The sequence below is a fragment of the Amblyomma mixtum genome, chromosome 3 (genome assembly GCF_055824585.1).
Source record: "Amblyomma mixtum isolate Tamu chromosome 3, ASM5582458v1, whole genome shotgun sequence".
NCBI classification, from domain to species: Eukaryota; Metazoa; Arthropoda; class Arachnida; order Ixodida; family Ixodidae; genus Amblyomma; species Amblyomma mixtum.
In genome coordinates, this window is record NC_143014.1 from 76466320 (window position 1) to 76493102 (window position 26783).

The 26783-nt window shown below is 42.0% G+C and overlaps 1 protein-coding gene across 1 annotated transcript; it reads right to left on the reverse strand.

Annotated features, from left to right (window-relative positions):
• Positions 1–6488: 6488 nt before the first annotated feature.
• Positions 6489–26353, reverse strand: LOC149350663 (UDP-N-acetylglucosamine transporter SLC35D4 homolog). Its single transcript, XM_089579753.1, has 14 exons — positions 25784–26353; positions 25493–25539; positions 24568–24648; positions 16890–16971; positions 16016–16093; positions 15578–15667; positions 15249–15297; positions 15004–15052; positions 14905–14940; positions 14760–14794; positions 14603–14672; positions 14437–14524; positions 12594–12661; positions 6489–11666 (listed from the first exon to the last, which is right to left on the reverse strand). Exons 1-14 carry the CDS (start codon positions 25856–25858, stop codon positions 11561–11563), a joined length of 954 nt encoding a protein of 317 aa, XP_089435879.1. The 5' UTR covers positions 25859–26353; the 3' UTR covers positions 6489–11560.
• Positions 26354–26783: the final 430 nt, after the last annotated feature.

A 26783-nucleotide genomic window follows, 5' to 3' on the forward strand; every position in this document is an offset into this window, starting at 1 on the left:
CCACTATATAGAATAGAACAGAATAGAATAATTTTATTTCCCATCATAAGAGATGGAGGAGGCTGCAAGTAAAAGCTGCACGAAAACGGCAGCTTGACAAAGCCCGCAGCCCCCTTACAAGGCGACAACATTCAGGGCGAGAGGAAAGCAGGAAAAGTCCACGTGGTGGAAATAGGATCATATCCTCCAAGAGTTGCCCAGCCGCTTGCCTGGGCCTCTTCGCAGGCGCAGTTTTGCTCCCTTCGAAAGCGTAGCGCATCCCTATGTTGCAACTTTACCGCAGCCTTTAGCAAGCCTACAAGGAATCCACCTTTCTCACGCAGCCGCTTCGCGCATGCACGCATCTCCTCTGCCCTCTCTCGCGCTCTACTGGTTGAAAACCCCGACATATCGAACGGGAAGGGTATCGCGAAACAGTTCGATAAATATACCGGGTGTCCCAGCTAACTTGAACCAAGGGTTTAAAAATGAAATATTGGGGTCAGGAGAGTGAAACTACCTGCATATTGGTGACAGGCATTTGGCGCACCACAGGAAATTTTTTGTATTGCAATTACTTAACTAGTAATTAAAATAATTTTTTTTAAATTTTTAATATTGACTTTAGACACTAAGTGTGATTCGCAAAGTTGGAGAGCACTTTCAGAAACCCCCATTCCATTATTCGCCATAAAGAAAACCTTACGTGTACCTCTTTTTTCGAGCTCGAAAGAAAGCCCGCGAAATACAAAAAAAACCACGTGACGAGCGCATTCGCGCGCCGCGATCGTGCTGCTCTCAACCGTGCTTTCAGTGAACGAAATCAGCTCCGGTATTCATTCGGCGGCCCCGTTTCAGAGGCAGGCCGATATCTTGGTGGTGGTTTCTTCGGCCGTGTCAGCCAGTTCGCGCGTGACGGTGTAAATTGCAGCGAGTGCGCTGCGCTTTGCAGTCGCGATAAAGACTGCCAAGCTCGAAGTTTTCAAATGAGAGGAGTTTTATTTGCCAGTTGCAAAGAAAATAAAAGTGGCGGTTTATGGCTTGGCTGTGCGGCGATGACAGCCGTGGCATGCGGTTGTCCTGACTCCATTTCATTTCGGTTTCTTACCAATTATAAAAAGTGCTCGAATAGGTCACCTTGTGCGACGATACAGCTATGGCATCTTGTAACCAAATCAGCCGTTGCATTTCGTATGACAGCCTCAGGCATGTTTAAACAGACTTCCGTTATTTTGTCTTTAAGGTCTTGCGGTGTGGAAGTTGGTGTGCTGTACACCTTGTCCTTGATATGACCCCACAAAAAGTAGTCCAGAGGTGTCATATCAGGAGACCTGGCTGGCCAGTTCACGGGACCTAGTCGTCCTATCCATTTCTGCGGGAACGCTGCGTCGAGCCAGGTCCGAGCCTTGGCGCTGCTGTGCGCGGGGGCGCCATCGTGTTGAAACCACACATTTGTGGCCCTGGCGAGCGGTAGATCCGAAAGGAAGTCGTCAACGGGTCCTCTGAGGATATCATTGGTGTAGCGATCTGCTGTCAGCGTCTGGTCGAAAAACACAGGCCCGATCAAACTACCGTCGAAAAGTCCACACCAAACACTAAATGACCACTGGTACTGCGTCTGTAAAACCCAGTAGGGATTTGAATCGCTCCAGTAATGAGCATTGTGCAGGTTCACCTGTGAATTGCGCGAAAAACTAGCTTCGTCACTCCATATCACTTTGTTCAAAAAATCCGGGTCGTCCTGCATCTTTATCAGAATCCAATTAGAAAAATCGGTCCTGTTTTGGAAGTCCCGTGGCAACAGATTTTGATGAAGCTGTACGTGGTACGGATGCAGGCGGTGTTTGCGCAGTATTCGCCAAACTGATGACCTGGAGACTCCGGTATCCTCGCTCACGCTGCGCACGCTTGCTTGGGGTTCCAGAGCGAACAGCGATAAAATATGCGTCTCGAAGTCCTCGTCAAAAACAGGTGCTCTGTGTCGTGTGGACGTAAAACTGCCCATCCGTCGCAGCGTCTCGAAGGCACGCAGGATCGTTACTGAACTTGGCCGCCTGCCTGGGTGCCATTGTTGCATAAGGTCTGCAGCGCGCCTTCTGTTCCCATGACATGCACCTAGAGCCAGAACCATGTCTGCTTTCTCTTCATTTGTAAACGGCATGTCTGCAGTGCTAGTAATCACTACACCAAAGATTCAGTCTCGCATGAGAGTGGCATAAGAAGAGCACACGACAAACTGTGCTTCACCGCTGCTTCCAGCTTTCAAAATCCTCATTAGGAAACTGCAACACACAGCCGCCAACACCTCGCGGCGAAACATTATTCCCTGTATTTCTCTTTTGCTTCTGAGTGACAAAGCAGACTCGCCATCTCAGTATCTTATCAGATTGGGACTAAGTCGTCGTCGCCGGGTGCCAACTAGCTGACGCGGACGAAAAACCCCCGCCAAGATATCGGCCTGCCGCTGCAACGGGGCCGTCGAATAAAGGCCGGAGCTGATTTCGTTCACTGAAAGCACGGTTGAGAGCAGCACGATCGCGACGCGCAAATGTGCTCGTCACGTGATTTTTTTTGTATTTCGCGGGCTTTCTTTCGAGCTCGGAAAAAGAGGTACACGTAAGGTTTTCTTTATGGCGAATAATGGAATGCGGGTTTCTGAAAGTGCTCTCCAACTTTGCGAATCACATTTAGTGTCTAAAGTCAATATTAAAAAATTTAAAAAAATTATCTTAATTACTAGTTAAGTAATTGCGATACAAAAAATTTCCCGTGGTGCGCCAAATGCCTATCACCAATATGCAGGTAGTTTCACTCTCCTGACTCCAATATTTCATTTTTAAACCCTTGGTTCAAGTTAGCTGGGACACCCGGTATATACAGGGTGTCCCAGCTGACTTGGACCAAGATTTATAAAAAAAACTAAGCGTTCTTCACAACTGAAACCGTGTGGATGCTGTTAGGGTTATTTGAATAATTACTCAAGATAAATGAATTAACTTTTTAAATATAGCTTGAAACGTTCAGGAGTCAATAAGAAAGTTGTGGAGATCCGCAAATATTGTCCCCCCAGGCACCTCCAACGAGATAGACTTATCGTGGCCATTTTTATTCAAGGAAACGAAAGCCCGCGGAGTTTAAAAAAATACCACGTGACAGCCTGCTCCGTGCGCCCGGATGCGCACGGAGCAGGGAAAGCGCTCTCATCCGTGCTTTGTAAAGCATCACTCGCTTCGCGCCTTTCGTGCTGCCCAAGACAGTGCTTCGCGTTGTGCTTGGTTCCAAGATAAGCGCCAGTGGGTACGGGCGACAGTTGAAAGAAAGCACGGCTCCCGTTTCTTGGGCGATAATCGCTCCGTCACGTTAGCAGAATGCATGCGGAGGAACGATGACAATCACATGAGTTCGAATTTGGGAGCAAGATCCCAACAAGCAAAGACGCATATAACAAGCCTGATAACGTCGTGTCAATTACGCTGAAAAACAGGAGCCGCGCTTTCTTTCAATTGCCGCCCGAACCCACTGACAATTATCTCAGAACCAAGCACAACGCGAAGCCCTGTCTTGGGCAGCACGAAAGGCGCGAAACGGGTGATGCTTTTTACAAAACACGGATGAGAGTGCTGTAATCGCGGCGCATCAGGGCGCACGGAGCGCGCTGTCACGTGGCATCTTTTAAACTCCGCGGGCTTTCGTTTTTTTTTTTTCGAATAAAAGCGGCCACGCTTAGTCCATCTCGTTGGAAGTGCGTGGGTTGGAGAATATTTGTGTAGCTCCACAACTTTCCTATTGACGCCTGAACGTTTTAAGCAATATTTAAAAAGTTAATTTATTTATCTCGACTAATTACTCAAATATGACGAGCGAAAAAAATGGCGCTGTAACTTTCGATAAACCCTAACAACATCCACATTCACGCGGTTTCAGTTGTGAAAAACGCTGTTTTTTTATAAAGCTTGGTCCAAGTTAGCTTGGACACCCTGTATATACACCATGTGTTTCAAGGAAGGTGATCACTAATTTTTAAAAAATGGGGTTATAATGGGGTTATTGAAGTAAACAGAAGTTTAGCTTTGTGAGGGATAGTTGTACCAGTGTTGGCGGATGTCAAAAAGCAGGCAATCATGTTAACTAGAAAAATGATTAACTAAATTCTAATAGCTTTTTAATCATTACCGATAGGCACTTGATTCCAATTAGAGATTTGTGGCCGGCCGTTAGTAATAGAAAATTGGGGCCATACCAGTTAGAATTTCAAAAACGCGATTACCCTCGGCGCTGTGGCTGAACAAAAATTTGGCTACTTCAACTCGTTATGTGAACTGAAGGGGTTGCTTTGCCTGCATGCTTTTCGAAAGCTCATATAATATGGCATGATGTAGCCGCGAGTTTTCAAAATTCTAAAAACTGATTAGGCTATTACTAACGGCTGGCTGCAAATCTCCGATTGCAATCAGGTGCCTATCTGTAATAGTTAAAAAGCTATTAGAATTTAGGTAATTATTTCACTAGCTCAGATGATTCTCCTCTTTTCTGACATTCGCCAACACTGGCATTACTATGCCGCACAAAGCTTCTATTTACCTCAATAACCCTGTTTTTTAAAATTAAAGATCACCTTCCTTGAAAAACCTGGCATGATACGAACGGTGAAATTGGAGTTCGATATACAAGGTGACTTTCCTATCTTTAACATGAATAGCAAGAGGATAATCAGCGTGTTCAACATGGCCAATAATTATAAATATCTGGGCTCAACTGAAGAGTGACCTTGAAGACTATACTAAAAACAAACTGCGAGCTTCTACTGCGCATGCGTATAGCTCACGCCAGTGACAGATGGCGGCAAATGCCAGGCACACATGCACCTGCGCCACTTTGTAGGCGCGCAGTTCATGGAGCCGGATCGTTCTTGAGCCGCCCAGGTGCGTTTGTTTCAACCAGTTTTTGGGTAGCATACGAATTGCTGCAAACTCCTCACAAAGGTCCATACATGTTGCGAGAAAGGCACCGCGCCGCAGCCTTTGTCAAAAGTTGAACCCATGGGGTTTGCTTCTAAACCGTGTAGTGAGGCTCTTACTGCATCCCTGGAAGGCAGAACCAGAACTTCTCTTTCCTTCAAGAAATCTGGAACACGGGGGATACAGAACGAGCCACACGGCATGGCCCAACCCCCCCCCCCCCCTGGCTCTGAACTTTGGCAGAGGGTGTACATGCACAGCTAGCGCTGTATATCCAGGCATGCGGTGTTTGTTAAAACACTGCGATCAAGCTTACTTGGCAAGGCACGTGTGTTCATAGACACATCAATATGCTAGCCAGCTGGGACAAAAAAAAAAAAAAATCCCGCTTTCCCAAACGCTGGCGCACACTTCGTAAACTTTACTAGCCGACCAAGGCGCTGACTGCCAGAGGGGACGGAATGTTAGCTGCGCGACAGTGACCGCTAGTGCAGCCAATCAAAACGAAACTTAGCCTTCCCGTTACACGAGCGATGCAGCTTGCACTCCTTGTGCAAGCCGCGGTGCATGCATGCATGGAGGGTGCAGGCAGTACAGGGGCAAGCATGCCTGTGGTGTGCTAGAGTGGTGTGCAACAGAATAAAGCGAAATTGTAGCACAACTGCTCTGTTAAGGGGGACAGTGCTTGTGTAAGTCACTGCCGCAAGCTTGTATGTTTATGCAGTTGCACTTGAGCATCTGCTTCAATATCTTGCGTTTCCTTTGGCCACTCGAGAGCTCTAGACAGGCCTCTGCCACGGGTGACTCAATGTGGCACACACTTTTCGGCAGGCAACAAAAGCAAGAAACAATTTAGCTGCAGGCATGACTTGCAATCCAGGAGTGTGGCAAAACTGAGATTGTGGTGCAAAGGGGACCCCATCTAAATCACCTGTTAACAGCCTGTGTACTCAAAAATTTGAACGCGACAATGTCAAGGGCCCCGTGTCGCAGAAAAGCCGCCGTCGCCATTCGTGTCTTCTGCTGCGACCGAAAAATCCCCAGGGCAACCTAGGAGGCAGGTGGCTCACCTAGGTCACATGACCATGTGACATCACCACAAGCTGCCCACCGCGAGAAAACTGCTCACTCGGGCAGGTGGCAGTCAAATTAACGACTGAACACGAGAGGTTGCTCAGGAATAGCGACCTGGGTCTCAAGCACCACCGGTGGCAGCACCTGCCATCGCAGGGCAGTGGCGCATCGCTTAACCACTGCACCACTGCGCCAGGAGTGGTACGACTCGCAGGGACCTGTGAAAGTAAAGTACAGAATGACCAATTATGAAATGGCCCTTATGGTGGAGCTTAAGTGTCCCCTCCAGTTTTTTTATGCTGAGATAGTTACTGCACCATGCCAATCAAAGCCTTATAAACACCAGTGAAGGTTTTTTTAGAAGAGTGCTTCCAGGTAATTTTGTGATTTTGTGGGAGCTTTCTGCTGAGCATGAGACTGAAGAAATTACTTGAAATCCTTTGCCAAAAAACACCTATGGCACAACTGGACACAATATACAAAAATTGAACATGTTTATTTGTAATACAGAAAATGTCTTAATAACAAAAATGGCACAAGCAGTACACCAGCTTATAAGGCAGGGAGAGTCAGCTGAACTACACTGCAATCCCAAAATTATCACAAGTTTTCACAGGCACTAAATATCCCCGTGCATAAAATGGGAGGAGAAAAAGCTTTTCCTGGTCCCTTAGCATTGGAAGAGTACCTTGATAAAGCAGAAGCTATGATGATATATTCTGAGTTATATCACCGTGGGCCTTTGAGGCAAAAATTTGGGTAAGGACCAAAAATACTAAACAAGGTGGTTCAAGGACCAAGTCCACAGGCTAAGATCCAGAAGAACCAAGAACAAAAAGCTTTAAATGAATGTTTATAGATGAAAAAACCTTGATAGCAGCATATACAATAAAACAGTAAAAACAATTACTGGAAATGAGAATGTAACAGAACAAGCACAAAATAAATTTAAGCCAAACCGCATATAGACAAACCACATAAGCGTTGACACTCAAGTTTACAGCAATGCTTGCAACAGCATTTGTTCTCTTTGCACAACACAACCTTAAAGTACAACGTTTGCTGCCATGCTGAGGAAATTATTTACGTCTCAAGATTCAAACTGCATAGGCGTCATGCTTCTGCATGATGGCAGCTTTAAGCACCCATCTCTTAAAATGCTTCAGTGAGCCACAAGGCACAAAAGGAAATTGGGTGTGTTAGGAAAAGTATATTCTGTGGGAGCACAGTTTTGACGCGAAGCTGCAACCTGAGAAGGTACTTTTTTTTTACAGTTGTTGCATTTATTCGGCACTTCCGCAAGGCAGACTGAAACAGCTACTGCATGAAAGGCAGGTAACGGGCACAGGACATTTCACAGCCTCCATAAATAACATGAACAGAAGTGGGTTGCACCCTCTAATGCTCAGCCTAGACCATGCATGGTCACTGCGTCACTTTTAACTCCAGCTCTTCCCTCATAGTGCAGTTTAGGCACCCACTCTGAATGAGACAGTTCCTGCGACTTTCCTTTTCTTATAACCTGCTCACCCAAGATGGATGAGAGTAGTCAACGAAGCATTTTTTGAAGATTGCAATAGCAATTAAGTTTCAATGACAGACACAAGCATACACATGTTCGTTAACAAGTGGAATGCAAATATGATAAAAAAGCATACAAATGCATCCTGGTCCACCATAATATTCTGAACATTTTCAAAGACAAAAGTTGGAGCTGTGGAAAGAATACAAATATGACCAAAGCATAAAGCTGATAATATAACCACTCCTTTTGCATGGTGAGCAAACATATTTAGTACACAGGGTTACCCATGAGTCCACAAACCTATAAGCCAGGCTATGTGCTGCCCTATGCAGCAGGTAGACAAAGGCCACAAATAAAACATGAGTCTAGCACCTTCTGCTTTGTATAAGTGTAATCCTTACCACATTCCGAAGCGCTATGTGACGTCCCGGAGCACACTGACATCACAAGCGAATGGGCTGGATAGAGAGGAGCAAGACATGAATGCATACTACGAGCAAAGAGAACAAAGCAGCACTGATGGCATGAAAATGGCAACATTAAAGAAAGCCATGTATGCTTCCAGGCGATATGGCCACAGTGAGCAGCAAGTTCCTCTGTATGCTACCAGGATGAAAGTTTAAAGGGACACTGAGGAGAGCTCTATTAATATTTTTTTTATAGCAAACTCCGATAGTTCGGCATGTCATGGCTTTGTTGCCACTTGGCCGGCAGCGAAAGATGCATTTCTAAGAAATTTGGATTCGAAGTTGAAAAAGTCTTTCCCGCCGCTCTGAATCAAACTTGGGATTCTGCTATGACGACACAGGACTAGGTGACGTGAAACATGACGTGCACATGACGTAATGTAGACTCCGTGATTTCTGGCTGCCAGCAGTGCGGCCCAGCAGCAGCCGAAAAGAAAGCTACCGGCGGCCGCACGTTGAAGGCATCTATCGGCTATTGCGGCCGTCGCTTCGTTTACGTTTGCACCGGCGTTTTGCCAGCGTTACAATATATCCCGTTCTCGAAGTCGTCAACGAAGTTCTCGCAAATAGACACCTTTAGCATACCGTGTAACTTGTTACCGTTAGCGGAATACCGCGAGCCCCCATACCGCTGTGAGCAGGCGCTTATTGGTCCCGGTGCTGCAGCAGCTGTCTGCAGCTGTCGGGTACGTGGCGCCATCTGGCGACATCAAGGAGATTTGCGCATGCATTTGCTGCGCCTCAGTGTTTCCTGTATTCTCGTGTCCTAGTGTTGCTAGAACTATTGGTTCTAGCAACACTGTTTTGTCCTATGACGTCATGAAGCTTGTACTTGCGAGTTTGGCCTGTGGCGGCGATACCTGTATTTTGGTTCTTGCTCTTTTCTACGTTACAAGAGCTTTGTTGTCAGTATGAGTGGCGTTTTTGTAATCAGGAGCTGGTCTTCTGTCGATGCAAGTCAACTTCAATTTCTCCTCAGTGTCCCTTTAAGGATAGAGGGAATATTCCACCGACAAGAACTGGGCATATTTGCTCCAATGTATAATTACTCCCAGGCAACAACACAGCTAAAACAGCACAGTACCATCCCTGGGGCACCTCTTGCACATGATAAAAAGGTGCTTTAAGGGCTGCACGTCATTTTTTCCTTTCGAGTGTACAGCCTAGGTAAAAAGTTTTCGGGCCACATGGTTTGTTTTCCAGCCAAGTATCGAAGGACTTATGGCACCCCTCAAAGTTGCATCTCGACAAGGTGATTTGAACCCATGTCTTTGCCTTTTAATACCCCTCTCACACAGCACTTCTCGAATGCCTTTTCCAGCAAAGGTGCCTCTTTTAACCAAAGGAGCAAAACCTGAAAAGTGCAGTGACGCAGTTACATGGTGCAGCTCAAAGGGGAAACATTCATATCAAACTTAAGCGTCCCTGGGAAGGTCGGAAATTTTATTCATTCACTGAGCTTAAACATTTATTTCATTGTATTATCTCCACAAAAGGACTACCGACAGCTTCTGTAATCAGCAGCACCAGGTTTTGCTTATCATCACGGACACCATGGGCACTACGAAGTTTCTAATACATTTTAATGCATTGAGATCTGAGCAATAAATACAAACAGCCATCCAAAAAAATTCCCCACCAACACTGCCTCAGTGTTCGACTTAAGAGCGTAAGCTATGGGAGCTTCAAGTGTTTACATCAGCATGCTCAGCAAACGTGGAGAAGACCAAATCCAAACATCCGCGGATGTTTCCTTACCAGAAGCATCCCTTCTAAGACAAAAGCAGCGCCATCTACCTCATGGATTTTGCACTACTACTGCGATTTACAGCCACCTTCACTATATCCGGTATATTTCCGCGTTATATAAGCTAACAAATTTTATAAACGTGTGCATCACAACACGACAAATCATTTGACACCATCCAGAACCCCCTGCGACAAACGGTTCGGCCATAATGGCCGTCTGACGGTCCTCGGAATACACGGTCACGGCCGCTGAATGGTGACGCACTGGGAGGTTTCCATTGAGTGGCCGTGGCATGATTTTGGGACGGAAAGGTCGTCATTGCGAATCCCACATGTATTTTGGGCTTCATCTCAATTAGCAATTTTATCCTCAGGAACATGCCAAGCCACTTGACACTACTTGGAACATTCTGCTTCAGACCGATGGCCCCCAAATTTTATGCAAATGGTGGTCCCGCGGGGGAGGGGGTCCCACTTCGATGGCCACTACACTGGCACTTATATAATGGACCGAAAGTATAGGTATCAACTGAGGTGCTACACACCCACTATTGCTATGTGATATAGCGTGGTCATGTGGTTGCTGTTTTGGTCAATTTGACCTTCCCTGCAGACAGACGCATCGTTGACAAACGTAAGCAGTAACAGCTAACGCTCTTAAAAGTAAAACCAGAAAACCTTTTTTTGTATTCATAAGATGTTTTCCAACACTGTTAGCTGATTCGATTTTCTCATCTTTGCTTTAAATATTGTGCACATTGATGGTACTGGGATTATGGTTCCCTATAGTTCTTGAAGGCCGCTCCTTAGGTTCAGACAGGTGCCTCAGTCTACAAGGCCTTCAGTGGCAAAGGCACGACATTTGTGCTCTATGGCTGCACACAGTGTGCCTTCGAACATAAAGATCCGATTGTCAAAGGCTTTAGCAGTGCCCTTGCGACAAAGGTATAACACCTCTTGGTCTTTAGGGGCACCTTAACAGCGCTGCTATACGGCTAAAAAGCAAAACCATAGGGCCTGAAGACTTTTGTCCAAGGCTGTTCATTTCGTAAAGGGCTCAAAAGCCAGCTCAGCATGTCTGAGTAAATGCAGAAAAGCTGAGAGCAAATTGAGTAAATAAGGGTAAATGCATCAGCACAGACATGGCGTTGCTTCAGAACGTGTCATACATGCATGACATAACGAAGGCTACTAAAATCAGTAATGAGAGACAAACACTGCCACATCAGCAAAAGATAAAAGCAACCATGAAGAGCAATGAACATATGATGTACTTAAGCAGGACACGTATACAAGGTGCCTACCTTGCAAGTACACTCCATAAGCTCGTATAACCTTGACTACTTACAGAACAAATAAGTTCTGGCACACTAAACACAAAGTGACAATAGCTGTCTCTTCACAATCACAATTGAACAGCTGCAAATAAGTTACTATAAGATATCATCCAGTAATCAAATGCTGTGACACTAAACATTTAGTAGTGGCACAGCATTCGCCTGTGTAAATAGCATAAAAAAAATTCTAGACTGCATAAAATGGATAAAAGCAGTGTCCAAAACATATTTCAAGTAATTATAAAATAATATACGGCTTAAAATGCACCCATCTAGGCACAGTAATGTCTTAAACTGATGAACGATTGTTACAGGTTAGCGCTGTTCCATACAATATTACATAACAGACATGCTTGCACCCAACAGCTAAAAAAAGAAAGTAAGCACATATTTTGGATACAAGTCTGACTACCCAATAAGTACTAGGAAACAAAATGAATAGGCAGGTAAAGAAATACATGGAGGTGCCAATCAGACATGTTCCAGCGACTGCCGAATGTTGGAGAGGACACATCTGTCAGCATCTGAAGCCGTGGCTTTCGGAACAAACATGCCAGCAAGAAGTGACAGTGTTGTCCTGTGTGAATGAAAAAAAAAAAGCAACAACATAGTGCTATGCAGAAAAAAAAAAAAAAACTTGGGGGGCCTTCCTAACCACATTCTTAAAGAAAAAAATGCGATAGCTTTTAAGTTGCCTGCTATGGTGTCTACAATGAGAGTCTAATGTTCTTGCGATTTTCCCGCCAAAACTCTAGTCGGAAATGATTTAATTGCACCATGGTGTGCGTGAGTAATCACCTTCTAGAATGCGCAAGTACCTGCCATTGGATTATTAAACGGGATTACACTAGTCCCATCCACTTATCCACCTTGATGCATTTTCTGGAGTGGGCCTACTTCCAAAATTTTGGGGGTCCTTTGGAATTTTTGTCGGTGGGCCAACTTCCAAATTTTGATGTTCCTCAGATTTTCAAATTGGGCAGCGTTCTATGATTGGTCCACTGGAGATCATGTGGCGTTGATGATGTCACGACCCACTCAATCGCATTTACAGATCACAGGGAATCCTCGTACCACTACAGGCGCACCACTGCCCCAGCAGGTGGCTGTTTCAAGCAAAGCTAGCTACCAGTGGGGGCTGGTGAGACCCAAGTTGCTCTTCCCGAGCAACCTCTCGCGGCCATTCATTAATTTAACTGCCACTTTGCACGGCTGCAAATTTGGTAGTGCTCCCAGATTCGTCAAATGGGGTCACTTGACCTCAACTGACCAATCCAGGAATTTCTGAAACAGAGAAATTGGAAACTGCAAGACAACAACCGAAATGCTATCGCATAAAAAGTTACCACTTTGAGCCTGCCACTTCATATGTTTACCATGTGCTCAAGGCAGCAAATTCGCTTTCACTGACCCCACTGCAATGACAAGCCGTTTTTACAGTCCCAAAAGGTGTACAAATACAGTATGAGGTAGTGTATTCACGAATATTAATACGCTAACTTACCAAAAGAGGTAATCCCGTGGCACCACAGGCACTCCAAATGACAATATAGAAATTGCTGACACAACTGCCTAAGAAAAGTAAGGAAAAATATTGCACAAAGACATTTATACATTCAATGAGCAATGCAAATGTTTAGTCACTCATACAGCTTAGATAAAATACAAAATTTTCTCTCTTCAAACATTGCACAAGGCAAGATGGTTACCAATTTAGCTGATTTGGAATGCGAGGTTCTTGCTGCTTTAAACATTGCAAACTTGCAATGAACGCCTGTGCTGCTTCCACGTAGATGAACTAGTACTACAAATGCACAGAATTAGAATATCAGCACACATGAACAGCAACATGCAGAATGCAAATATTCATATTACTGTTCATCACTGCAGCAATATAATATAAATATTTGCAGCCGGCATGTTGCTGTTCATGTGTGCTGATATTCTAATTCTGTGCATTTGCTATTGATATTACTGTTAATAACAGCAGTGTGCGATGTCAGTGCATGTTCCCCAGGTGGTCGAAATTTCCAGAGCCCTTCACTACGGCGTCCCTCATAGCTTTAGGCGCTTTGGGACGTTAAACCCCCATAAACCATAAAGCAATCACTGCTGCGAGAAGCATGCCTCTGTGATAAGAAGTAACTTACACAACAAAAACAAAGGCAATGAATGTGCACGCACAACACGCACTCACAAAATAACCTGCGATACAGTGACGTGGATGACACAGCTGAAACAGTTCCTTGTGTTGCTAATATACTCCTACAAGCAGAAGTAGCACTAGTATGTTCTGTTTACAAAAGTACCATGCAATGTGTTTTGACAGCTATAGATTTACTATAGTATGACTATCATTCTGTGAAATTCTGATGAAAATCGAAAATTATTTTCTTTGGCCGCTCGAAGTTTGGCAATATTACAAGTTTTCACAATATATCAACTTGGTGATTTCCATACAAGCAACACAGTTTTAGAGCCACAATATTTTTTTTACCAGAACTCCACAACAACAGAGCAAATAAATAGAAAAAATAATTCCCAGGTTTTGTTTAATTTTGATAACCTTGTTTCTGGAGCCAAGTTAGCAATTTTTTTTATAGTGTCACTCAATTATATCAAATGCTGAACTGCGCTGAGTTAATAGAAAACTCGCATAAACTGTGAAAAACTTTAGTGAGGAAAACACAAGTTTTTTTCTACAAGTTTTCATATCTTAAGAAGCTACAAGTCACAGAATTAAAAAAAAAAAAAACTAGTTGACACAACTTGCAATGCATAACATTTTTCAATCAAACTATACCATTTATCACGGAACTAATTTTAGCTTCTTTGCATAAGCACGTTTGTCCATCCCTCCTTAAGTTAAAACAGTTATGGGACGCTCATAAGCGCGTTTTCAGAGCAGAGCTATACATTAAAAATAAGAGACACAAGGAAATTCTGTAGCACTGTCTGCACTCTGACTGAAACCTTGTATTATGTCTTATATTAATCAGCTGCCAAGCAAGCACTGTTGACACTAAGCACACAAGAAGACACAGTCAAAAGTCAAAAGCTTATAGAACACAATATGCAGGAAAAAAAAAATTAATTTCATTGCCATCTTTGCGCATAGCTTGGAATAGATAAATTTAGCTTAATAGAGCATGTGCAAATCATGCAGTGCACCATTAAATCTTCAGCAATGCATCTAATATGCAAGAAATTTAATTCATTTTACCTAATCGCATTCCATAAACTTTTGACGTAAATTGTAAGCACACATACATATTGTGAAACAATTGGTGCGCAAACAACAACAAACAGCTCTAAATTCACTAAAGGATAGGTTCTTAGACAATTACCTTAGCTAGGCCAATTTGATTGATGTGCACCATTTCTAACGATAAAATCCTGGGGTGGAGTATTAACAGCAAACATCCCAAAACAGCACTGAAAAAGACAACATTTAATGAGCCTGCACATAAGCATAAAGTACAAATGCAAAGAATGTAAAATGAAGACAAAAACCTTGTAACGAATGACCAACAGAACCCAGGAGATGTAAGGTATGGGTATTGGAAAACCGCATGAAAATCACCTGCAAGAAAGCAACAGACATTACAGGGGGGGCCAGTTACCCCTTATAGAAAAGAATGCACATACATATAAGCATCACGATGCTTACCCAACAAATAACTTGCAGGCAACAATAAAATAAAACTGAAAAAAAAAACATTAAATCAAACATCAGTATTGAAAATAAGATCTAGTACCACCGGGTAAAGATAGAGTAACCGGTCCCCATAAGCAACACAGCTCGAGAAACAAACCTTGCAATGGCATATATCATCTGTCGGTTGAATGCACTGCAATAAACCAACGTTTAATTAGACAGCGAACATGCTTCAGCCATCAGCTACTTGCATTACTCAGTCTTAATGCAGACAGTCGAAGACTTTTCAGTTGAAAGGATAACTCCTGGAACAGACAAGAAAACATCAATCTCCATGCAAAATATGAATAACAGTACACTAAATGTACGGTAATACAGTTACTAAAGATGACACTAAGAAAAGGATAAAATGGCACACACATGAAGCAAACACTATCTTTACACACATCAAAAACTGCAATCAGTGTCATTGGTTCATTTTGAAAAGTTTCCAATACTTGCCTGCGCAACAAATATGAAGCAACATCCACCACATTGCACTACCGAATCCCTGAAAACAAAATAAAAAGAGAACCAGAATGAGCAACCTATTAAAACTTGCTCTGCCTAGATAACTAGTCATATGGCAAGAAAGAGAAGCTGAGAGTTTACCGCTTAAGGTATTAAGTTGGTTTGTCCAACAGAAAGCTTGCAAAATAAAAACACACAAGTTTGAACACAAAACTAAAGAGTATCAATCCAATAATAAGAATAAACAATACAGTGGAGCTTAAAATCCCAAAGAAATGCAAAGGTTTTGAAAAGGTGCCATATAAGCTTTCTTTACTTACTCTTGGAACAGTGGTAACAAGCATTACGCTGCTCACAGCGACTGAAGCAAATGCGACCAAGTCCTTGGGGTTGGTGCTGAAGAAAACACTCTGTAAGGGTAGTTATGCAAAATATAATCTTTTCCAATCTCAATAAGCAAAACAACATTCCACTATCTCAGCTGTGGTGAAATAAGTTACATGCAGTGCATGGCTACGACAAGACAAAGGAAGTAATACAGGCTGCAAAGCCCAATGTATGGGCCATTATAAGCATTTTCATCATTAATGTATTAGTGTTGATGGAACATGCACAGGCACTATGTAAAACAGTATGTAGTTTTCAAGTACATAAGCATGGTTAAGTATGAGAAATGTGTACCACAAGCAGTGTCTCGCTTCAATGCTATAATATACTAATCCAGGAGAAAAAGAAAAAAAAAAAGATCATGATCTAACCTGTTTCCCAAAGTCAAGATCCAAGCTACAGTGGACAAGAAGTAAGGAATTGTGGATGCCCAAGAATATGGACAGAGGCTATAAAGCAACAAGAGGTACATCAAATATAGTAAAGAAGAAAAACCTGCTTTCAATAACAGGGCAGGCTTCACCATGGACTAAAGTGCTCTAGTCGAACAAGGCTACATGAACCACATCATAACATATAAACACGCAACGTAAATAGTGATGTGCAAAATGGGCACACTTAATTATAATGTTATAAAAAGGAAAAAAATAAACAAACCATAAAGCCACATATCTTGGGCTGCACAAAGCCTCAGTGGCAAATTTTTTTCACAAAACTATAATCATGAAACAGTCCAAGTTTGAGTCAAACCTACATACCATCACAGCTCAAAACCAATGTTGTGAACAGCTGTGGCTGTGGACAGGCCCTCTTGTTGTCAAAACAGTTTTCCCTATATTGATGATCGAACATATCCCCACACCATGTACACTTATCCCCACACTATGCAGAGAAGCATTGCAAGTGAGACAGAGAGAATAAGTGCAGTGAAATCACCGAAAAGAGATCACTCAAAAAGGTCAGGATAAAAAAAAAGCACGATCAGAGAGAGACATTATACTCTTGAAAGCAAGTGATAACTCAAAAAGAACATTCACCAGGTTCAGTTTTGAAATAACCACTGCTTAAGATGTGCTTATCTTTTATTTAACACTACTACCTGGGTTATGTTAAGAAATTTTGCTAATTAATATTCTGGGAAATCTTCAGGCACATTTTTCTTCATAATACTAGGCTGATAACTCCTCAGCAGTGTGAAAAAAGTTGACTTTTACAAACTGCAAGATACCCAAAACTGTGACTCACAAGAACAGTAAGGGCCCGAGAACCAGCATATATGCTGAGTGTATAATATGGAATAGTCTTCCATATGTACTGAAATGTCAATCTGCAAAAAAAGAAGAAAAAAAGAAAAACATATTACAAGGAAATATGAAGCACACAGATTTGAGAGCCCTCCGTTAGTCACACACTGCTATAAAAGCAATAGCACTGAAGCAAATGACAATTAAGCGTAAGCCCATCACCTATACACATTTTCCTGAAATGACCCAACTTTTTGCGCTGCACTACACAAACCCGTAAAAGAAAAACTAATTTGAAACTTTCTTTGATATAAGACAAGCTGAAAACAAACCTATCACATAAGCAACCATGAATAAAGGGGCAATGATGACAAACTGAAGTAGCCTTACCACTTTCTACTGACAACGAGGCTACTTTCATAGAAAATAAAGCTCCAATACGCTAGAAAGAGCAAAAAAAGATAAGACATGCATTGTCACCTCTGGCCATTCCCACAAGTGCGCTACAGTGATATCAGGTGAGATTTCTTGCTCAAAAAACAGATTTATTTATTTATTTATTTATTTCATTACCCTCAGGGCCAGAGGGCATTACAGAGGGGAGTCGGTTACACATGAAAGTGAAACAAAAATACAGCTGTAAATACACACAAAAATTAGATATAAATGAAGCTCATGGAAAAAAGAAACAAACAGGTTACGTCAAAACATTTAACAAATTAACAGCGCATATCGCTGAATAAAAACAACAACAAAAACAAAACGACAAGAGATGTCACGTTCAAAAAGCAGTAACATGCGCGCATATAGAACAAGTGGAACAACCGTTTTAAAAAAGATTGACTGCATCTTGAAATTAACTAAAACAATGATGCAGTATTATTTATACAAACGTTAAGGTAAGCTCCACACTGCTACCGCTAATAATTTTTATCACAGAAAAAAGACAAAAACAAAAACTGAACATCGAAAACTAAAGCAACTCCACAGCACTTTATTTCAATCACACAGTACAAGTTTGAACTAGAGTGGTGGAAAAAAAAAATAGTGTGACTTCAACATCTCAGCAATGAAAGCACCTTTTGCTGCTAAACATGAAAAGAGACATAAAAGCCTTAATTTGTCGTCGTCTCCGCCAGAGTAGCCTCCCAATGCTTCTGTTGCAATCGTCAGGACAAGGGAGGTGGTAGTGCTTCTATCCTAGTAAAAGATCATTTTGTCTGTGACACTCAAGACAAATTCTCTGCTGTCACACCAGATTCTGAGTGCTCACTTTTTGCTACTTTAATCATTTATTCTGTGTGGTATACAGACGGCCATCTGGAGTTTTTAGTTGAGTTTCTTAGTTTTTAGTTTACCTTCTCAGACGAGTTTTTCGAACATGTTACAGAACAGAGAGCGCACATCTGAATGTGAACATGCTTGTGCTTACGCATAACCAGAATGAGCTCACCATTGCTCTTGCTGCATATGAACTATCCAATGTAACCACTTATCCAACATGGATCACAGAACTAGGTTTTACTCTATTAGATGCATTTATTACTAATGTTAACATTGACACAATAATAGCTGAAACTATCTATACTGGCACGAGCAATCATTTGGGGATTTTTTTACTGGTAGATAAGCCATTTTTGATCAAGTGAAACACAGTGCCATCTGTTTATAGCCGAGTTAATCCTTTTTGCCTTGAGTCATTCCGGTGCAAATGAACAGCAAACATTGGATGCTGTCTACGAATTGAATGACAGTAACACCCCTTATTTGAAATTTATCAGCCTATTAGAAGAGCTATACCATCCACACTTCCACTAGTACAAGTAAAGAAACCGAAAAAAGCACGAAAACCCTGGTTAATAAGCGAGTTACCAAACAAGATTAAACATAAAAATGAATTATTTGCTAAATTTGTAAAAACGAAAGATTTAACAATATATGCACAATTGAAGACCTATCGAAATAAACCAATGCATAAACTGAAGCACGCTAAAGATGCTTACTTAAAAAACATGTTGCATGATAAACACTCACAACATCCCTATATAATTTGCCTCAAATTGAAATCGCTGTTGCACCTCAGCATTCATGCATTAACTCTTGATGCCTCTATGCATGAGGAAAAACTGCTATCGGTGCTTCATCAGCAGATGCTTTCAACCCCTTATTTATTGAGCAAACTAAACACAGTTAATACATTGGGAGTGTCTACGGAAACTACACTCAGTATGTACGAGGAAATAATAGCATGCAGTTCCTGTTTTTAGTTCCCACTGATCAAGCAGAAATTTTCACTTGCATTAATAACATCATGAATAGCAAGTCATAGGACTCAAATGATATGCAAATAATGCCCATCAAGTATGTTCTTGATGCACTGTGCCCTGTTATAACCTATAGTTATAACTTGATTTTACCTATTAGTGTTTTCCCAAGGAAATGCAGACTGCCGACTGCCGAATAAGCCAAACATTTAAGCATGGAGATAAAACTTTAATATAAAACTTTAATAACTATCAACTGATTTCCATACTTCATAAGGGCATTGAGGAAATAATGCATGTTAAATTGACCTCATATTCTGATTACAATCACTTATTCCTTGGTTTTCATCATGGCTTTAGGAAGCATAGGTAGATTCACTGAAACAACACTTTTAACAGAGAAAGAAATTACATTGAAGGTAATCATAGAAAATAAACTAACCGTGGGCATTTATATTGGTTTTCACTATGGCATTTGATCTCATGAATCATACTATTCTTCTTTTTAAATTAAATATATAAGGCATCAGTGGTGTTGCACTAACTTTATTAGAATTCTACTTGTCACACAGGCCTCAGTACGTAGGTGTAAACATGGCACCTTCTTCTGCCCTTCCTAGAAAATCCAGAGTGCCCCAAGGAAACATACTTGGGGTGTTACCTTATTTACATAAATTATATCTTCTACAGCTTGCGTATGCTGATGACATTTTTTTTTTCGTTGCAGCTACTTCAGTAGCACACGCTGAAAAAACAAACAATGCTCTTTAGCTCAATTCATGGGCAGAAGCAAATTATCTGCAAATAAATCCGGCAAAGACAAAAATTATGTTGTTCTGCCCTAAGGGAAAAAAAAAATCAATGCATACTAAAGCCATATCCCATAATCAACTTATAGAGCTCGCTGAGTCTGTAAAAACACTACGAGTTACCACTTCCGAGTAATTAAACATGAAATACACATATAGAACACACCTGTTCAAAGGTCCCAAAGGTTACCCCAGCTCTAGGTATACTAGCACTGTTTAGGCACAATCTTTCAGCAAGAATAAAAATAATCCCTTTATAAGGCAATAATACTTTCTCATATTCAATATTGTACTATAGTCTGAGGCACAACAGGTATAACAAAACTTCATAAGTTACGTTTGCTTCAGAAAAAAGCTGTGCGATGAAATGCATATGTACCATTCACTCCTGTTACCAGAAACATTTTTATAAAGTTTGATATTCTTCCAATATTAGCGTTATATTCTTACTAGCTTGTACTATGTTATATACCTCACTTGAAACACCCATATAATCCCTTCATTTTGCTTGTACACCTTGAAGAAAACCCTAGCTGTCTGGACACAAGACACAGAGAAATTTGGTTTACCCCAACATCAAGAGCCTACTATACGAATAAATTCTTATGATATAACCTTCCAAATATGCTAACACTGATTAAACCAGGACAATTTTGACATAACCTGCAAATAAAAACCCATGAATCAGGATTACTGCCATAAAAATTTTTGCGTGAGAATTTTATTAAGTTTTCTGTTAGTTGCTCACAGAGTTATGTGCATTGTGCTTTTCCAATGATTATTTGTGTCCTTTTGCTCGCATCCCATAACATTTCGCTATTATTTCAAGATGTACTATCGCACTCAGTATGAGCTACACTGCACTAGTGCCTGCCCGGGCGCTCGTGCGGTGTAACTCATACTAAGCGCGAGAGTACATATGTGGCCAGTGAACTGTTCATTTAAATATATATTTAGGAGTGAGTACTGTAATTCACTTTATGTATTACTTTGTCGTTAAAGAGATAAGTATCTTCGTTTGTAATTTTATGAAATGTAGTATAACCATCATCTTCGCCTTTTTGTAACCTCATGTAAGGCTGTGTAGCCACAGTCTTCCTCTTGTGCTGTCAGTTATTTAAAGGAGCCTGCATCATTGTTACGCTGTTGCCACAGCATTTAGTTTCACCTCCTCCTATGTAAGAAAGGAAGATAAACTTCTAACTACTATGTTTTATGAACAACAAAAGCATAAAAGTCACCTTTAGTGTCCCTTTAAGATAGAGGGATATGCAAAAAATGTGACTAAATTGTTTTTGATCAGGAGCCACATGCACTCACTACAGTCATAAATAATACGGAACCAAATTTTGTACCATTTATTGAAATGGAGACTCTGGACAGCATAAAACATTGTCGCCTGTGTGAACTGTGGAAGGTCTACAGGGCCAAAAAAGTAACCTATAAACTAGAAGAAATTTCCCAGGCACAGCAACTCTTAAGTCTGTGCTGAGGAGGGAGGAGGGGAGGATTGGAGCTTTCCTCTCAATGTCGGTGAAGACAGCAACTCTTCAGAAAAGCAAAAAACTGACACCTCCCCAGGCCCCCCCCCCCCCCCCAAAAATACCAAACTAAATATAGCAAATGTGCCAGCATGCATTGCATAGTTGGAATTGATCCCAATCCTCAGAACTGTTTGCTCTACTTTAAGAAAGTAAAGCCACAATCACCATACAGTTCCATGAAGCAAAATGAATGCAGGCATTATTCTTCAATTATGTAGCGAGTTGGTTCGAGCATACAGCAGGTTCCTTTTCAAATGAATACGATGGTGCCTTGAAATTCGTTCAATTTATCAGAAGTTCAGCGCAACACAGATGGCTCAAAACAGCAAGTTGTATATGAGCATTTAGGCACCAAGAGTAATCCAGTAATGAAACAAGCAAGCATGAATAATGAGTCTGCAAGAAACATTTACCGAGCATTGTAAAAAAACAGCTTCAGGAATTCAGCACACCTCTTCAGCAAACTTTAAAGTAGTGGATTTGGCTTTTTTGATAGCTAACTGCTCTTTAGTCACAAAATAAAACACTTGGCTGTTAACAATGCTACAACCTTTATGTTTCTAGAAAATCTGCTGCTGGGTTTAAAGAGCTGAATGTGTCCAGATGCAAGTCAAGTGCAAGGCCACCTCAAATTCGCCATTGCTCTTGCCAGGCTACAATGCTTACATGCACAGACTTATTCAATTATGCTGTCGGCTTTCCTTTAATGTCACTACATCTTTGTTGCTTGCTAGTTCCTTGTACAACACAATCACAGAATCTTATTGGCCACTTATCGCCGAGACCAGCTAGCGATAATGGCACTGCTAAAGTTCATGCCAACCAATCTGCATACGCTGGCTGGTTTGTGCTAACCATATTGTATTTTTTCGTTCTGTGCCTGTAAGAAACTAATTAAAGCTCCCCAAACTCTTAGCCAATCAGAAAATTTGGCTGAACAAAGCTGTGTACATGCTAATAAAATATTCACTCCACAGATGCCATACTTCCATTGTCTTGTGGTAGTAGGTGTGGTTTAAGGAGAGACGTGGCGATCGGCAGCAAAATTTTTTATTTTCTTGCGTAAAACAATGAAATCTGGCATGCTTATTTGAAAGTCCATTGAATACTTAGTACAAAATTTCACTGAAACATCTCGAGTAGTTTTGATATTTACTATATATCTTTATATGCTTCATTGCTATACCAAACTTGCAGAATGCCTGGAGTGACAACAAAACATGGCAGGGGCCTAGATTCACTCTTAAGTTTTACCCAAAGAAATGGTTGATGTAGCGGCATTCCCCCAATATTTTTAACAGCCAGATTCATTTCTGCACAGAATGTTACATCCATGCTTGCATAATGCACTCATTATCATTATGTTAAATTAGTGACAGAGTGAAAAAATGAGAAAGTAATTCAGAAATATAGGAATCTCACTGCATATGGAAATTATCAAGGAACAAAATGCAACGAACTGAATGAAGATCTGTGATGCCATTCTGATGCTATGTGTTCTGCAAGCAGGGCAGACAGGTCAAAAAACACTTTTTAGAAAATTAGGTATATTTTAATGGAGATTTCAGCCAGTGTTTTGCTGGACACGGTCACAAAAACATTTTTGAAGTCACTTTCTGGGCTGTTCTCGGGTGAAATGTTTCAAGATATAATTAAAAAGACCTTATAGATAACAAATCTGTTGTTCTCTAAAATTAATTTTTTTTTCTCGCGATTTTAGCGATTTGATCGCCACATCCCAACTTAATGCGCCTAATACCCGTGTCACACGGACAGATTTAATGCCATTAAGTGCTTACTGCTTTAAGTTTTAATGGCATTCGTGCGGTGCCACACGCATAAATTTAGTGACATTAGCCTTACTGCCATTCGCGACCTACTGAGTTCGCCACAACTCATTCGCCCGTGCAATGTGTACTCTCGTTCCCATTCCACACGCAGAAAAGCATGCAGCTTTGTCAGTTACAACTGCCTAGCCCACTATAAAATGGTTAATTCTTAACTTTCAGCCAGATGAGGCACCTAAACCGCATTTTCGATGCGAAGAGCGCCATTTTAACCAGCCTTATTGACTGGTACTCTCGACTTCTGTGCTGACATGCGAGTTTATGGCTACCTTTTCGACTTGTAAAGCAGGAACAGCCGTATTTTCTGGAAAATCGTTTTTACATTACATCTGAACATCATTCCCGATATATTCTGCTCATTAGGAATGTTTATATTAAGATGAAACTTTTGACTACCTTGCAAGTGTTATCGTCATCGCCACTTTCGATAATGGCATTAAAAGTGGACGTGTAGCACCAACTCCGAAAATAATGGCATTAACAAACTTAAGGCCTTAAGCATTTACTGCCATTTCTTGTGCGCGTGTGGCACGGGTATAAGTGGCACATGGGCTATGAAAGATGCCATAGTGGAGGACTTTGGATTAATATGCAATGACATTACACAGCACACAGAAGCTTTTGCATTTCACCTCCATCGAAGTGTGCCCACTGCAGCTGGGACTCGATCTTGCGACCTTAGGATCAGTAGCTGAGCACCAAACCCACTCAGCTAATGTGGTGAGTATTTCCACTGCCTTGATAGTAAATCTGTTAAAATATGTTTCCTCTGGATTTTCACAGGCAGCTCATGCTTATTCTTGAGGTGAAAAATCAACACCTTTACTGTGTGGCATGTTGTTGTGGAGCCCTCAAAATTAATTTGGTACCTGGTGTTCCAACGCACAGCAAAATTTCAGCCCACAGGCATTTTTGCATTTCACCTCGATAAAAACGTGCTCAGTGCAGTTGAGATCAGATCTATGAACTCATGCTTAGCAGCACAACTCCACATACACTGAGGCACAATGGTGAGTCAGGCAACTCACACTTGCCAAGGCACTTTTCATCACAGCTGATTTGATGAGCAAGGTCAAATGCGATTATTGCCAGGGATTTCAGTACAGCTGCAGTTTCAATAATACACCATTTATTTGTGACTGATCACTCCTCCAATGTGCTTCGAATGCTTACTGGGCTAGTACACCAGCTTGACGAACAACCACTACTACTTACATAAGACATTGCATGTGCCATTTCCACCTGCAGCAGCTAGCAGCTAGAACAAAGCCGACAGCAGCCACCAGGACTTGCCAGCTGTGAATGGCCATGGAGACAATGATATAAGAAAGCTGAGCAGCAATTAAAGGAAACAAATTTTGAGCATTATGCAAAAATTTGTTAATATAAAATTGAGAACAAGATGAAAGCACTTTAGAGGAACAAGTGCCTTGAATAACATGCAGCCTAAACACAACATGAACTTATCCTGTGCTAAAAAATGGTTGTCATTAACTACTTGTTTATGCACCAGCTCAGTACTCTGTTAAGCAACCTCATACATTAGCCCTTCCCTGAATACCTGTGTAGACAGCACATCCTGCATGTTGTTCCTATTTCCTTGCTTCATGCTTTCAAACTTTTTTTTTTATTTCTTTTCCCACAGGCAGTTTTACACCAGACCCCATTGCATCTGCTGCAACTACATTATATGCTGATAAAAAGTAACAGATGATGCAAAGAATTACCAAAGCAAACAAAGCTTCTCACGACATGAAAGTTTATAAAGGCATTGAGCTGCGTTTCAAAGCTACTAAGCCGGCTATTTATTCTACCGAGGCTTGTTAACCTCAGAAAAAAAGGTTGTCAGGCTGTCTCGTTGAAAAAAACAAAAAAAACTTCGAACACGTTTCAGCATCTCCTGGTGCCTCTGTGCACGAAAATCAAGCGTCTTCACGCGTGCAAACGTTCCGAATTTCCATCTCACTCCCTTGCGCTCGGCTAAAAACAATCGCCCACATGTGGTCTGCCTCGACCTACCTGGGCAAGTCCAGGCCCGGCAGGCATCGTTACACAAACTTCCGTACTACTTCCGCGCGGGAACAAGAAAGTGCAACTAGCCCAAGCGTGCGATGCCAAAGAGCAGAAAAACTTCGCTTACCACTGAAAGATCGCAGGATAGGCGAATCTCTCTATGGTGAGTACATACTGTGGAAAAATCAGAAAAATCACAGGCTGGTAGATCTTCATCTTAGCAGCACATCACAGCTTCCCCCCGCAGCAGCCTCAACTTTCCCCGTAAATAATCATCTGCAGATAAAATTATCCATAACAAAAGTAAACAAAATCCTGGTTGTGAAAGCCTCGCGACCACTAAAGCAAATGGCACTACAACGCTCGCACTCATACGACCCACAGATACCATATGCTTACGAAGATATCGAAGACTCACCTTGTTCGTGATGAACGTCGAGCTAAACAAGACAACGTAGAAAGCAACAAGGAACGTAGTGCTCTGGCGCAGCATAGGTGCATCCCGTCCTCCGCTCGCTTCGAGCGTAATTTGCAGGTGTAAACATTTGAACCTGTGCAAGCGAGCGTCAGAGACGAACGCCAGACGGAATCATGTTTGCGCGCAGAAACGGTGGAAGCGGCACTGGCGGCACGCTGGCCAGAAAACCGAAACAAGTCATGGTGGCTAGACGTGAGCAGTTTCCGGCTACCGAGGCCACTTTCTACAAGGAACGCTGATCGAGGCACCTTACCCTACTTTCCACTTTTGTCACCCGAGGCCGGCGGCGGCGGCGGTATGGTTGATTACGTGCGTTTGAGATGCATGGCGATGGCGGAGGCTGAAGCGCGCGCGCTAAAGACCACTAAAGTACAACTGTAAATAAAGACCGATGCCTCGATTTGTCAGACTTCGCTGTCGCTGCAGTTTAGAACAGGAAAAATGGAAGGAACGTGTGAGGAATTTAATGTGTTGATTTGTGCGCTTATACTTAAAAAAAAAAAAAATCGGCAGACACTTCAGGCTGCTTACGTGTGGGAATGCCCTGGGTACATTATTTACGCGTCATGTTTGTACATGCATTAAAATTCTGTTCTACGAGTCTGTGTTTGCGCATTGGTTGCGCGCCAGACCGCAAACGTTCGGACCCTCTCGCTGTAGGGCGATGGGTCCGAACGTTGCGTTTGCAATAGCCAAACGATGGCTCTGACGTCAAATGTCAGAGCCATCACGCGAGGCACGAAAAAAAGTTTTTGAGACAGGCTTCATCGTCGTTCCGGCTCTTCAGGCAAGCGGGATTTAGAGATATAATCGCAGTTTTTCATGTCTCATGTGACATATGCTGAACTTTGACGTCACAAGCACCGTTCGGGTGTTGCAACTGAAACTGCACGAGAGAAGCCTAGGAAAGCCCGAACGAAGAATCGTAAAATCCGCGCCC

What these genes read in the sequence shown, in the direction of transcription:
- LOC149350663 (XM_089579753.1), bottom strand. Translation starts at nt 25,858, where the DNA reads ATGCTGCGCCAGAGCACTACGTTCCTTGTTGCTTTCTACGTTGTCTTG. An exon ending in ATCTTGACTTTGGGAAACAG is followed by an intron (nt 15,668 to 16,015) that starts GTTAGATCATGA and finishes CTACCCTTACAG; the next exon opens with AGTGTTTTCTTCAGCACCAA. An exon ending in TGTTGGTCATTCGTTACAAG is followed by an intron (nt 14,525 to 14,602) that starts GTTTTTGTCTTC and finishes TGTCTTTTTCAG; the next exon opens with TGCTGTTTTGGGATGTTTGC.